The 12,221-nt window shown below is 43.1% G+C and overlaps 1 protein-coding gene across 6 annotated transcripts in view; it reads right to left on the bottom strand.

Annotated features, from left to right (window-relative positions):
- FHIT (fragile histidine triad diadenosine triphosphatase) overlaps window positions 1-12,221 on the bottom strand; it is a 1,353,587-nt gene that overhangs the window by 20,248 nt on the left and 1,321,118 nt on the right. For 5 of the 6 annotated variants that reach the window (XM_014868751.3, XM_070492769.1, XM_070492770.1 and 2 more), the window contains one exon: window positions 4,499-4,605. The exons of the other annotated variant lie outside the window; for it this stretch is intronic. In XM_014868751.3, coding sequence (XP_014724237.1) covers window positions 4,504-4,605 — 102 coding nt within the window. In that variant the 3' untranslated portion in view covers window positions 4,499-4,503. The remainder of the gene's footprint in view (window positions 1-4,498; window positions 4,606-12,221) is intronic. 6 annotated transcript variants of the gene reach the window in all.

The raw sequence follows: 12,221 nt of genomic DNA, 5'->3' as shown, positions 1-12,221 counted from the left end.
ATGCTGAGGATTAATCTGGGTTTATACATAAAGAAGATATAGAACAGGGGTTTCCACTTCCTGAGCAATTGTTAGGTATTTCCACTCTAAACATTTAACAGAGAACAGCTCTTTACCTATTACAGTAACTTTCCTATATAGGGTATCTCTGAGTATGAGTTTTCACATTCTAATCTGCAATATGTTGGTTTCTAAGGTAGACTGATGGCAAACAAAATGCTAAGGCCAACACTTTGGAGTTGGTCTCCCAGGAGAAGGAGTGGGTTCAGTCAGATCCAATCAGCCTAGAGACTGAGTGTGCCTGTGGGAGGCAGTGGGGCGTGGTACAGGGCTTCCTGCTTGGTGTCCCCTGGCCCAGTACAGAGAGTGGCTTCTCATCCTGGGGAAGCTAACTCTGGTTTCCCCCATGTGCCTTATCTTCTCTGCATGCCTGGTGGGGGACATGGGGAGCATTGGCTTAGGGGTTGGAGCAGATCTGGAGCCAGTTGGCTCTGGGTTTGAATTCTGACCTCTACTGCTGTTTTCCAAACATGGGAATCATTTGTCTGGTTAAGATAATTTTAAGTGATGTACATTGAATCTCTCTGTGGGTTATTTTTCTTTTAAACCTTGTGAATAAGTCAAATGGAGAGTCTCAGTTTGGTGCTGGACTTAAATACCTCTCTAAGGATGGCCAGCCTCTCTTTTTAACAAAAAGAGGGTGAATCTTGGGCCTGATAGGCAAGCAACTATGTGGAGCTGGAATTCATCAAAAGTGTTTTTCTTTACATTTATTTGTATGCTTAACTTCTAGTTACAAGAAATATTTTTCATTGAGGCTAAGATATAAAGTTTAATATAAATGAATTGAAGTTTAAAAAGTGAATCAAGTAAATTATAAGTGAACAATACCCTAGGTGGTACACAAAAATGAGGATAATCACAACAAATGGGAATAAATGAAATTTGGGAAACACTATACTTGCCCAAGTTCATATTATTTAGGCATGTGGTCAAAATGGAGAAAAGATAGCAGGCAGCCTACGTGGGAATCAGCATGGTCTGGAACAACTTGAAAGTGAACAATGGCAGATGGGGCCCGTTCAGGCCTATTTTGCTGGAGAGGGTGGCATTAACGAGGCTGGCAAGGAAGTCCAGCAGGGGAGGAAGAGGGAAGTCCTCACAGTGGAACCAGGGAGGCCAGCAGACCAGGTGAAGAGGCTGAAGAGAATACTGGGAGGGTGCAAGGGGAGCTGAGATAGGGAGGTGGTGCTGGCTGGAGAAGTGAGCTCTTTTAGCAAGGTAGGCAGTACAAAGACTAGGAGAATGGCTTTTGGGTTTGGACTGTATCATTCAAATCTAAGATCCATCATTTACTAATCACTTACCTTGGAATAACACTTAACACGACTGAGTCTCAGTTTTCTCGTCACCAGTAAGATGGGACGATAACAGAACCTACGTCTTACAAATTCTTGGGAATGTTAGCTATTGTTAACAATTTCAGGGCTAAGCCCTATCATATCTGCCTTTGTATGTGTTGCAAATTGTGCAGTCTTGTAGAATGAGCACCATCAAAGTCTTTAAACTGCCTCCGCCTAAGACTGACTTGCTGCTGAAGATATAACCAGGAAAGCTGGGAGAGGCCAAGTTTGTCTGAATTTCAGAGAAACAATATATTTTCTCTTTTTGAGGAAGATCAGCCCTGAGCTAACATCTGCTGCCAATCCTCCTCTTTTTTTGCTGAGGAAGACTGGCCCTGAGCTAACATCCATGCCCATCTTCCTCTACTTTATATGTGGGACGGCTGCCACAGCACAGCTTGAGGAGCGGTGCCATGTCCTCACCCGGGATCCGAACCAGTGGACCCTGGGCCGCCGAGGCAGAATGTGCGAACATAACCGCTCCACTACCGGGCCCGCCCCCAGATAAACAATATTTTTTAAGACCAAGTATGTCCAAATATTGCATGACTGCCCTATTTATTAACAAATTTCAAAAGTTCCATGAACTCCTTAAAACTGTATAAACATTTGGTGTGGAGAAGGGAGGAGGATGGATGTCAAACAACCGGGTAGACCAATTCAATGATCAGGTTTCCTAAAAAAACATTTCCTTTTTCCTTTGTCTCTAAAGAGAAGTAGATCCAGTCCCATCATACCACAGGAGATGAAGATGCTGTTGGTGAAATCTTAGGACCCTACATTTAAGTCCCTCACCTCCAAGTGACTAGTTGTGTGCCATTTGGCACCCACGTTATCCCTCCTGGGTTCAGTTCCCACATCTGACTGCTGGGAAAACTGAAGGTGATTTGTTTGGTCTGTAACCAAAGACTCTTAAGGAGAGATATTAATGTTAATTTACAAATCCACAGGTACTATGGCAGTAGTTTGTATAAGAAGTTAGAATGAATAGCTTCCTGGCAAGACTTATAAGGCAAGTTGATTCACCTGGAAGACAGGAGATGTTAGGCCTGAAGGCAAGACAGAAGCAAAAACTGACAAAGCAAGGGATACAGGAAACTTGGGTAATAAATTTAAATTCTCTTAAAGTGTCTAGAACATGCATTCCCAGGCAGAATCCTACAATTCAGCAAGCCTCAGGGAAAGCCTAGAGCTTTCTTGCCTCTCCCTGAAAGCACCCATTACATTAAAAACCCAGAAAGAAAAAAAATGCAGTCTAGGAATTTGAGTCTGAAGAATGGTAACCCAATTTGAATGGGACATTCCAAAACGACACATAGGCTTTCAGAAGAGGAAGAGAAAGAGGTTTGCACTCATGCCCATAGGCCTATATGTTCTTGGGTAAACTAGCTTGATCCTAAAGAAAAAGAAAGGAAAAAATGAGAAGGTAAACAGTGGAAAAGGCTAAAAGTAAAAATATCAAAGATAGCTTCTGCTAGCACCACACTATATCCCTTCAGGCAACTGGAGGCAGAGCTGACAAACAAATGGCATGGGAGAATGAAATAAGCTTTCTAGAATGCCTGGGCCTGAGCACAGCAACATGCTTGAAAGATAATGAGGGAGAAGTAGGTGATACTGGGTCTTTAAGTAATTAAAGTGCTTTAAAAAGGAGGGTGGGGAGAAAAAGGCCAAGAAATGCACATACATTTTAAACTAACCAAAAAAGACTTACACTTTCAAGTGAAAATGGAAGACAATGAATGTGTTTTCTAGCTAAAAATCATGATCACTAAGTGGTTGATGCTAGTAGCAAATGAATTATATAAAATCGTATTTGTTCACTAACTGTTTTTAATTTGTATCTAATCTACTTCAGCAACTTATAATACAAACACATTTACACAAGACCAGATGAAGCAGACAATTCTAAATAGGAAAAAGAAACTATTTAGAGGAGAGACTCTTTGTCTGGGTCCATTATCCCTAAGGAGGTTTATTAACAGGGTTGCCAGATAAAACGCAGGATGCCCAGTTAAACTGGAATTTCAGCTCAACAACCAATAATTTTTTTAGTCTAGTTGTATCCCAATATTTCATGGCAACCCTATTTATCAACAGATTTCAGAAGATCCATGAGCCCCTTGACAATGTATAAGAATTTGTTGTGAATATGCATTCTGAAAAGGAGATTAGCTATAGCTTCCTACCAGTCTTTTTTCTTTTTCTTTTTTTGAGGAAGATTAGCCCTGAGCTATCTACTGCCAGTCCTCCTCTTTTTGCTGAGGAAGACTGGCCCTGAGCTAACATCCATGCCCATCTTCCTCTACTTTATATGTGAAGCCTACCACAGCATGGCTTTTGCGAAGCGGTGCCATGTGCGCACCCAGGATCCGAACCAGCGAACTCCAGGCCACCGAGAAGCAGAATGTGTGAATTTAACTGCTGCGCCACCAGGCCGGCCCCTCCTACCAGAGTCTCAAATCTATGATCTCCCAACAGTTAAACATCATTAATGCAAAGAGATAATTCTTTCTTACCCTGACCTTTGCCTGCGGCCTGAGCTTCCTAGCAGCCACAGCTAAAGAGAAACACAAAGGGCGGTTTCCCAAGTGGCAGCTGGGGAGAAGAGGCCCAGGGATAAAGAGGAGTGGGCCTGGGTGTGGCTGATGGGGTCTGGTGTAGAGAGAGCTCTTTCACAGGGCCTTACAGACTAACAGGAATCTGGGACTTGAGCCTGAGGGCCATGTAATTCCCTTAAAGGGTTTTGACCTCTTAAAGGATCAGGTTTGGGTTACAAACTATCTCAGGATGCTTTGTGGAAATTGGATTGGAGGCAGGCAGGAACAGAGGAGAGGAAACTGGAGAGAGGTGACAGTGGGCTGAGGGTGGGCTGGAAGGAAGTGAACAGACAGTTATATAGGAGGTGGCGTAGGAGGAGGAAGAGGAGACCCCGGGGTTGGAATAAGCCTCAAGGGTCAGGGTGTTCTCCACTCCAGCTTTTACGTTTTTTGCTGCCACCATTATAGGATGTTGGTGAAGCTGCTTTTGCGTGTCCCCATCCTGGGCAGGGAGCCCCTTGAAGGGTCTCAGTGATGCCGAAGTGCACAGCGTACCTGAGTCATTGAAAGTAGACCCGCAGTGCTGCAGCTTCGGCTGCCATGTCCTCCTCCGATCTCCACAAGGCTGGGGAGTCCTCCTCCTCCTTGTCATGTTTCTGGAGCTTTGGGTAAAAAAATGGAAAAGGCTTATTAATGGACCCTTGAGATGTCCTTGAACAAGTCTTGTGGGGGTGGCTAAAGAGAATTCACAAATCAGAGGCCAGGAGGTATGCGTCTTTTAATTGCATTAGTCGCCCAAATTTCAAAATGGGGAGGTTTTATGTAAAAGTCCCTATTTCCAGCTTCTCTAATAAAATAACTAGATTAGGCTCCTGTGGCACATTGGCTCCCTTGTAATTATATGCTGTGGCTGGAAGTGAGGGTTACAGATTTGGAGGAGGGGTTATCCAGCCATTTACCATAATCCTCACCACTCTCTAATCTTCTTATGCTTGGCAGGCATCATTCATTCATTTTATTTCCCAGACCCTGAAGGCATTGAGTTTGCTGCCCACCCATGACCATTCCCCCAAGCTGGCCTGTGGTTTACCTCCGATTCTTTCTGGCTTAGCCTCTCTTATATGAGCAGTTTTGTTCAGTGAACCAAAAGAGCCCAAGCAAATTTATGATAATAATACAAGGGCCGTGAGTCCTGAGTAAGAAATAAGAGTATATCCATTAAAAGAGGCGTCAGTCAGGCAAACATTAAATGAAGAAACAACTTATCAAAAAATTAACAAGTGGTCTTAGTCAATTGAATCATTTTAAAATCCTCTTCAGACACCTATACTTATTTTAAAAAACATCTTGTATACGTCTCAGATTTACATAGAGAGTGAATAAAATTTCAATTCTGTCAGAGACAGAGAAGATTTTTCAGAACTCTCTTCATTAGAAGAGCTCAATTTTCCCTCTTACCTTCCTATTGCAATTCGGTTTTATTAACTAAATTTGTCGTTCCTGTGTGTGGTCTATACATCGTAAAATGCTGAAGGCTTAAATTCTCCACAGGATGCACAGGGTAGTATTTTGTCTTACGTCATTTGAGGAGATTGAGGCAAACGATTTAACAGCACCAATGATGGCTACTATTTATGAGGCAATGGCCGGTTTCTTTGATATGTACTGTTTCATCGTGCATTATTTAATTTAATCCTTACAATAACCATACACAAGGCAGGGACTACTTAGCCCCAACCTACCAAGAAAGAAACTGAGGTCTGAGGAAGTTTGTTCACTTGTTCAAGATCACCCAGCCAGGCAGAGGTGGTGCCAGCTTTGTTCTCAACAGTGCTTGCCTTTTAATCTATCACAGAGAAACCATAGTGCCACTGAAGAGTGGACAGTTCCACGCATCCTGCTCCACCCCACCAGGTGCATTCACCCCAAAGTCAGGTCCTTTGAAAACAATCTCACCAACCCAGCAAAAAGTCTGTCAACTCAAATAGTGCAGTTTGCTATCTCAGGCCAAAAACCATCTAAATCTAACCCAGAGAACAACCCCCCCCCCCCACCCCCGCCCCCGGCGGCTGGCAGCAGATGGAGAAATTTCCCCATTATTTCGGAGTAAACTTTGATACAGAAGGCAAAACAGTGAGGGAAGATAGCCCAGCTCTGTGGCTGAGCTGCATTTCCACAGGGGAAGTTTGAGCCTTAATGAGGCTCATTAGCATACAGTCGGGCCACAGATATGTTTATGAGGGCCATGGATCTTTCCGTTCAGAATTTGGCTACCAGCACGCTGGTTTTACATTTGCCACATAGATTTAATTCTCCTTAGTGGAAGAAAACCACATTAAGAAGTCATTTCCTTCCTTGCAGAGGCAGATATGACGCACTTGCTACAGGCGACTCAAACGGGATTGCTATTTTTCTACTCAAGAACTAATTTTCATTTTGATACTAGCTTTAGATCTGTTATAAATCCATCTTGTAACGACTCAGTAGGATGACAAAGAACAATACAAAGCCCAGAAAATATAGCTTTCCTACTTCTGGTAGTGCCATCAGAAGACACAGAAATCAAGCATTAAGTGGCTTCATCAATGCAGATCATACGAGACGAATGCAAATAATTTAGAGCCTGCAAACGTTAATGCTTCCCTGGTTATTAGGCGACCGACTGTTATTGTCATATGCCTTACAGATGGCAACGTTGTGCCAACGCTTAGAAGTTGTTTATGGGAAATAGGAAATAAATAACACAAAAACTAATCATATTTGCAAAGCTCTATTGTATATGGTTTTTAAAAACGTACAGGTTTCCTTCCTACAAGCTCCAGATGGAAGCATGTGGCTTTCTTCAGCACAGCCATGCTCCACCCTGGCTGCCCATTGGGATCACGAGGGGAACTTTAAAAACTACTGGTGCCTGGGTCCACCCTGAGGATTCTGATTTAATTGGTCTGGAGGCAGCTGGGTTTGGGGATTTTTTAAACTTCTCAGGCAATTCTAAGGTCCACCTACTGTTGAGTAGAAGTGCATCTGGGAGAAGTGTGTGTGTGTATGTGTGTGTGTGTGTGTAAACAGAGCCCACACACATACAGAAATAATACATTTGCCTTTAAGCTCATTGTTTATGCCCTTATCCACAGTATCAAGCCTATCCTTTGCCAACCCTGCTGTAGAACTGCTTTTCTTCTATTCGTGTTCTTCAAAGGAGGGTCAGGGCCCCAAGGCTTGTCTCAGCAACACCAGGATGCTGATCTAGTTCAGGAGCCTTTGAATGGGTTCCTTCAGTCTCTGCAGGAAGAGGGAGCACAGGAAAGATTCTGGTGGGCAAGACTTGTGTCCTAGAAGAGCCATCCCGGGAACTTGGACGTTAAACATGCTGTAGTTTGGAGGAAAATTTCCCTCCCCAAGGCAACCAGAGAACCTGGTGGCTGCAAGCCATTGCCCAGCTAACAGAGAAAAGCCCCAGTGATCTTAATCGGTGGCTTATCCAAAAGGCACTATCTGCCTTGGGCGAGCTTTAATGGACTAGTTTCACTTCAGATGAAGCTTCCAGATTACCTTCGGCTCTCTGCAAGGAAAGGCAGTGACCACTTATAAAAACACCAGATATTTATTCTGTCCCTGCAATGCCAGGGGCCAGCCCTGGCACTAAAGCAGTGAACTACACAGCTCCCTTTCCTGTCGTCATGGGGCACCCAGGTAGGGAGGGTAGACACCAAATGGTTAATTATAAGTGAGAAGGGCATAACCAAATCGGAGGGATGCTGAGAGAGGCTAACATAGTTTGAAAGGCTTTGAGTGCCAAGCTAATTTCACAAAGAAATAGCATGTTATAATAAAGAGTTATGGGGGAGAAGGGATTATCTAAGGAGAGCTCATCAAGGACTCTCCAAGAAGGTGATGTTATGCTCAAACTTTAAAAATGAGAAGGGCAAGCTCCTTAACCTCTCTGTGCCTCAGTTTCCCCCTCTATAAAAAGGGAATAGTAGAAGAGTGAGCAGTGAGGTGTGTGACACGTAGGAAGTTGTGCTTAGTGTTTGCTTCTGCTGCTGTTACTATTATTATTATTATTATCATCATTATTAGGCCGGATATACTGCCCCATGACAGTGACCACTGACCAACACACAGAGGTTGTTTCCAGGGGTAAAAGTACCTTTACTATCTTCGTGGTTCCCCAGTGACCTGTATCTTTTGGACCTTAACCTCTTTATAAAAAGATTGAAAACTATGATCAGAATTCAGTCCCATACCAACTAATCTAATGGGACCTTCAAGTCTGAGGAGGAAATTGAGCTCCTTCGGCTCTAAAATGACCTTCAGTAATGCTAACTCTCAGGGTTGTTGTAGGGAGTGAATGAGGTCTGAATGGATGCTCCTCACAGGTAAAGGTTAAAGTCCCAGAGTAAAAGCATGTGGGGAAGGTCAAATGCAGTCAAAATTACCCTGGGAGCATGCTTGCCAGATTTAGCAAATAAAAATACAGGGCACTCAGTTAAATTGTTTTGGTATATCTCACGCAGTATTTGGGACATACTTATACTAAAGAATATTCATTGTTTATCTGAAATTCAATTTTAACTGGGCTTCCTGTATTTTATCTGGCAACTCAATCTAGGAGACCCCTTAGAAAGGTACCGCTGGAAGTGCTTGGCTTGTATTTGGCTTGTTCCCAAACCTGCCTAGCTGTGACTCCTGGAAAATACAGAGGAGGTTGTCCAAAGGAGAGCAATTTCCAGGCTAGTATTGTGTGCACTCCAGGGCTTAGAATTATTATTGCATGAGATGCAGAGTAAATCACCAGCACTATTTAAATTCCATAGTTCATCAGTTCTAAGATGCACACTTTTTCACACTTTAACATCTCTGAAGTCAAAGCCTGTCCTACCATCAACAGTGTGTCATAATTTAATTGGCAGTGTTTTTCTTTCTTAGTTGTACCTAAAATAGCAGGGCTTCTTCCAACTGACGATGTCTGGGATTCAACACACTGCACTTCTCCGTCTCTCCTCCCGGCACTTACGTCACACAAGTTAAACGTGACTCAACTCTCTGTGAAAATGCTCAGCACCATCGCTGACTGAATAAATATTCCTTTTCTTCTCCCAGTGCCACAGCAACAGTTGAAACCATTTCACAGATGCTTGGTTCTTTGGAGGAAACTGCACGTCAAAGTGACAAAGTATGCAAACTTGAACCGAAGTCTTTATTTGCATTCAACAGATTGAAGTCGGTGATGGCTCGTCCAAGCTAATTCTATTTCTACACAGCTTTGAAAAGGGGTTTTAAAATACATATATCTGCAGTCACTCCACTTTATCTGCCTGAAATGATTTTTGGGGAAAGTAGCGTTAATAGGATTTCTGATTGAAGTACTGATATGTGTCGATTTTGACATTTGCTCCTTCCTGAGCATTGAGTGTGTTAGTACAAGGGATGTGGGGTCATGATTAATTCCCTGATGCAATGCAATGCAAACTGCCTTGGCTATTGACGTTTTTATAGCTCTGTAATGGAATACAGTTGGAGGAATGATTCACAACAATTCAAATGTTCTTCAGAATTTGGAACTAACCTGTAGTAAAATGCCAAATTGTCTTCAAAGAGGGGAAAAACAATTTAATGCCGCTTCTTAAAGAAGCAAGTGGCTGAATATAAACGTGGGTGTTGTCATAAAATACATTAATATATTTCATTGTTATTAGTTTTGTAAAAAGAATATAAAGAGCAGGGAGCTTAAATAAAACATTTCTTATGGGTTGATGATTCTGTTCAGACAGGTGTTTATATAAAGTCTTGAAAGGGAAATAATTTCAATGAAGAAGGAAGTAAATCCTTACTTTTTTAGATCCAATTCTCTGTTACTACTTTCAATTGAGTCCACAAGCCTTTGTTGAGCACGTGAAGCATTCCAGGCACTGCCGAGCTCTCATGAAAGCTATAAAGATGAATAAGCCAAAATCTTTGCCTTCTGGAGTCTCACTACCCAACAGGGCAGACAGATCCATACGTTCATAATTTAGTATGTACAAGTCAGTCTGGTATAAGTACTGGACTAGAAGTTCCGTCCTATTGTACTCAGAATATCTAGGGGAGAGAGTAGTTCTTGCTGGGATAGGGGTTTGGGTTGACTTTAAAAAATCAGGGATGTGCACTGGGCTTAAAAGATAGTGACGGGATTTTAAGGAGGGTTATTTTGGGCAATGGGAACAGCTTCAGCAAACAATGATGTGTGCCAGCTCTCCTGCAACTTGTGCCCAAGGCTGGCTTCACCAACTACTAGCAGTGTTCTCTCCTGAAAAATCCTTACTTGGTGTTCTAGGCATGCCTGACTATCCATCAGAGTTGTTAAGAGAGCTGAAATTTTGTTGCCATTTTTTTCTTTTTTCTTTTTCTTTTGCAAGGGAAGATTTCTCCTAAGCTAACATCCGTTGCCAATCTTCCTTCCTTTTTTTTTCCCTCCCCAAAGCCCCACTACACAGTTGTGTATTCTAGTTGTAAGTCCTTCTAGTTCTTCTGTGTGAGCTGCAGCCACAGCATGGCCACTGACAGAGGGCTGGTGTGGTTTCATGCCAGGGAACCGAACCTGGGGCCACCGAAACGGAATGCGCTGAATTTTAACTGCTAGGCCATCCGGGCTGGCTTTAGTTGCCACTTTGAGAAGCCTTAACATTCTGTTGTTTAAAGATGGAACACACACCCCAGTAGCCCAGAAGATGCCCTCCAAGTCTACAATTCAAAGGTGCAAATAGGTTTGAATTCTACTGAGAGACAGTTAGTCCCTTCCTAATCGTCTTTCAGTCCTTCTGATTAACCAGAAAGGAAGTCTCAGCTGGCACTAGCACATCCTGAACATGGTATGAATGTGATCTCTAACAGAAAGAGTGGAGCCACTCAGACTCCAGCTAGGATATAATAAGACTGTTTTGTTTAGATTGTATTTGCGTTTAGGGTTATCTACCATTTATGATGTCATTTCAAGTTTCCTTTAAAAGTAAATTTGTTTAAGTTAAAAATGAGTCAATTTAAAAATATATATTAAGTAAAACAGCGTGGGAAATATGGCAGGCAACACAGGATTAACCTTGGGAGATGGTCCAGAGGAAGAGAGTAAGCTGGGGTAAGGGCACTGACTGAAACTGTGAGGCTGAAGCGTGGGCCTTCCAGACCATGGAAGTGGTTGTTTCTATTAGGTTGAACTGTAGAAAGCTTCAGAATTTTTTTTAACAGATCTTGGAAGTCAATAATTTCATATTATAAGAGGCCTGAAGAAAAACAGCATAATGATCAGTGGGGATGGTAGAAAGTTGGGTAGGGGTAGCGGGGTCTGGAGGAAGTCCTCACTGAAGAGGTGACATTTAAGCTAAGACAAGAACAATAATTAGGAATCCATTAAGCAAAGAGCTGGCAGAAAGGGTATTTCAAGCAGAGGGAACAGCAAGTGCAGAGCATCGAGGAAAAGGGAAGCTTGGTGGTTGGGTAACTGGCTAGAATATAGAGTGAGGGAGACAGCAGATCACTTGCAGCCTGTGGTGGTGGCTAAGAAATTTGGATTTTATTTTTGGTGCAAAGAAGACATTAAAGGGCTGGAAGCAGGGAAGTAAGAGGATGAGGATAACTTTTCATAAAGAGTGGCCTGGCTGGAGTATGAATTAGAGGGAGGCAGCTACTGAGACAGCCAGACAAGAAATGACAGGAGCTGGGGTGGCATGGACTAGGAAGGGGGCAGAAGGGATGGAAGGGAGCTCAGTTGCCCCATAAACTGTGGTGAGTGAGTTAGTGGCAAAGTGCGCAGTTAGTGACAGTGGCTCAGTGCCTCCCTATAGACAGACCTTTGCCTCTGACAGTTTCCTTCCTGGCACTTTGTCAAGGACACTTTGATCCTGGCTCTCCTGCTCAAGGCTGCTCTAAACCAGTGTGAAAATCACTCCCTTCCTGCCCAATATGTGCCTCTCTTCAGTCACACACTTCTCAAAGTCCCCAAGTCCCCAACAAGCCTTCTTGCACCAGTTAGATTGGTGTTGAGTTATATTTCATAGATCTGGATGTTGTCTCACTTTCTCTGTCTCTGTCACACACACACAGCCCAGCATCCTTTGAGCACGTTTCCTCCCCAAACACCAAAGGCCCTTTCTCTAAGTGCTGGTTATTGAGCAGATAGTCACCCCTGTGGGCTTTCTTGGTGTCCTAATGAATCATCTCTTGCTTTCACTTGATGCAATAAAAAAAAAAAAAAAATGGCCTTGTGCCGCCAAGTCTGGCTGCCACTCTGCTTCCTCAGAAC

The sequence above is a fragment of the Equus asinus genome, chromosome 21, assembly GCF_041296235.1.
Source record: "Equus asinus isolate D_3611 breed Donkey chromosome 21, EquAss-T2T_v2, whole genome shotgun sequence".
In the NCBI taxonomy this organism is placed as follows: Eukaryota; Metazoa; Chordata; class Mammalia; order Perissodactyla; family Equidae; genus Equus; species Equus asinus.
This window is presented reverse-complemented; position numbering and strand designations above follow the sequence as displayed.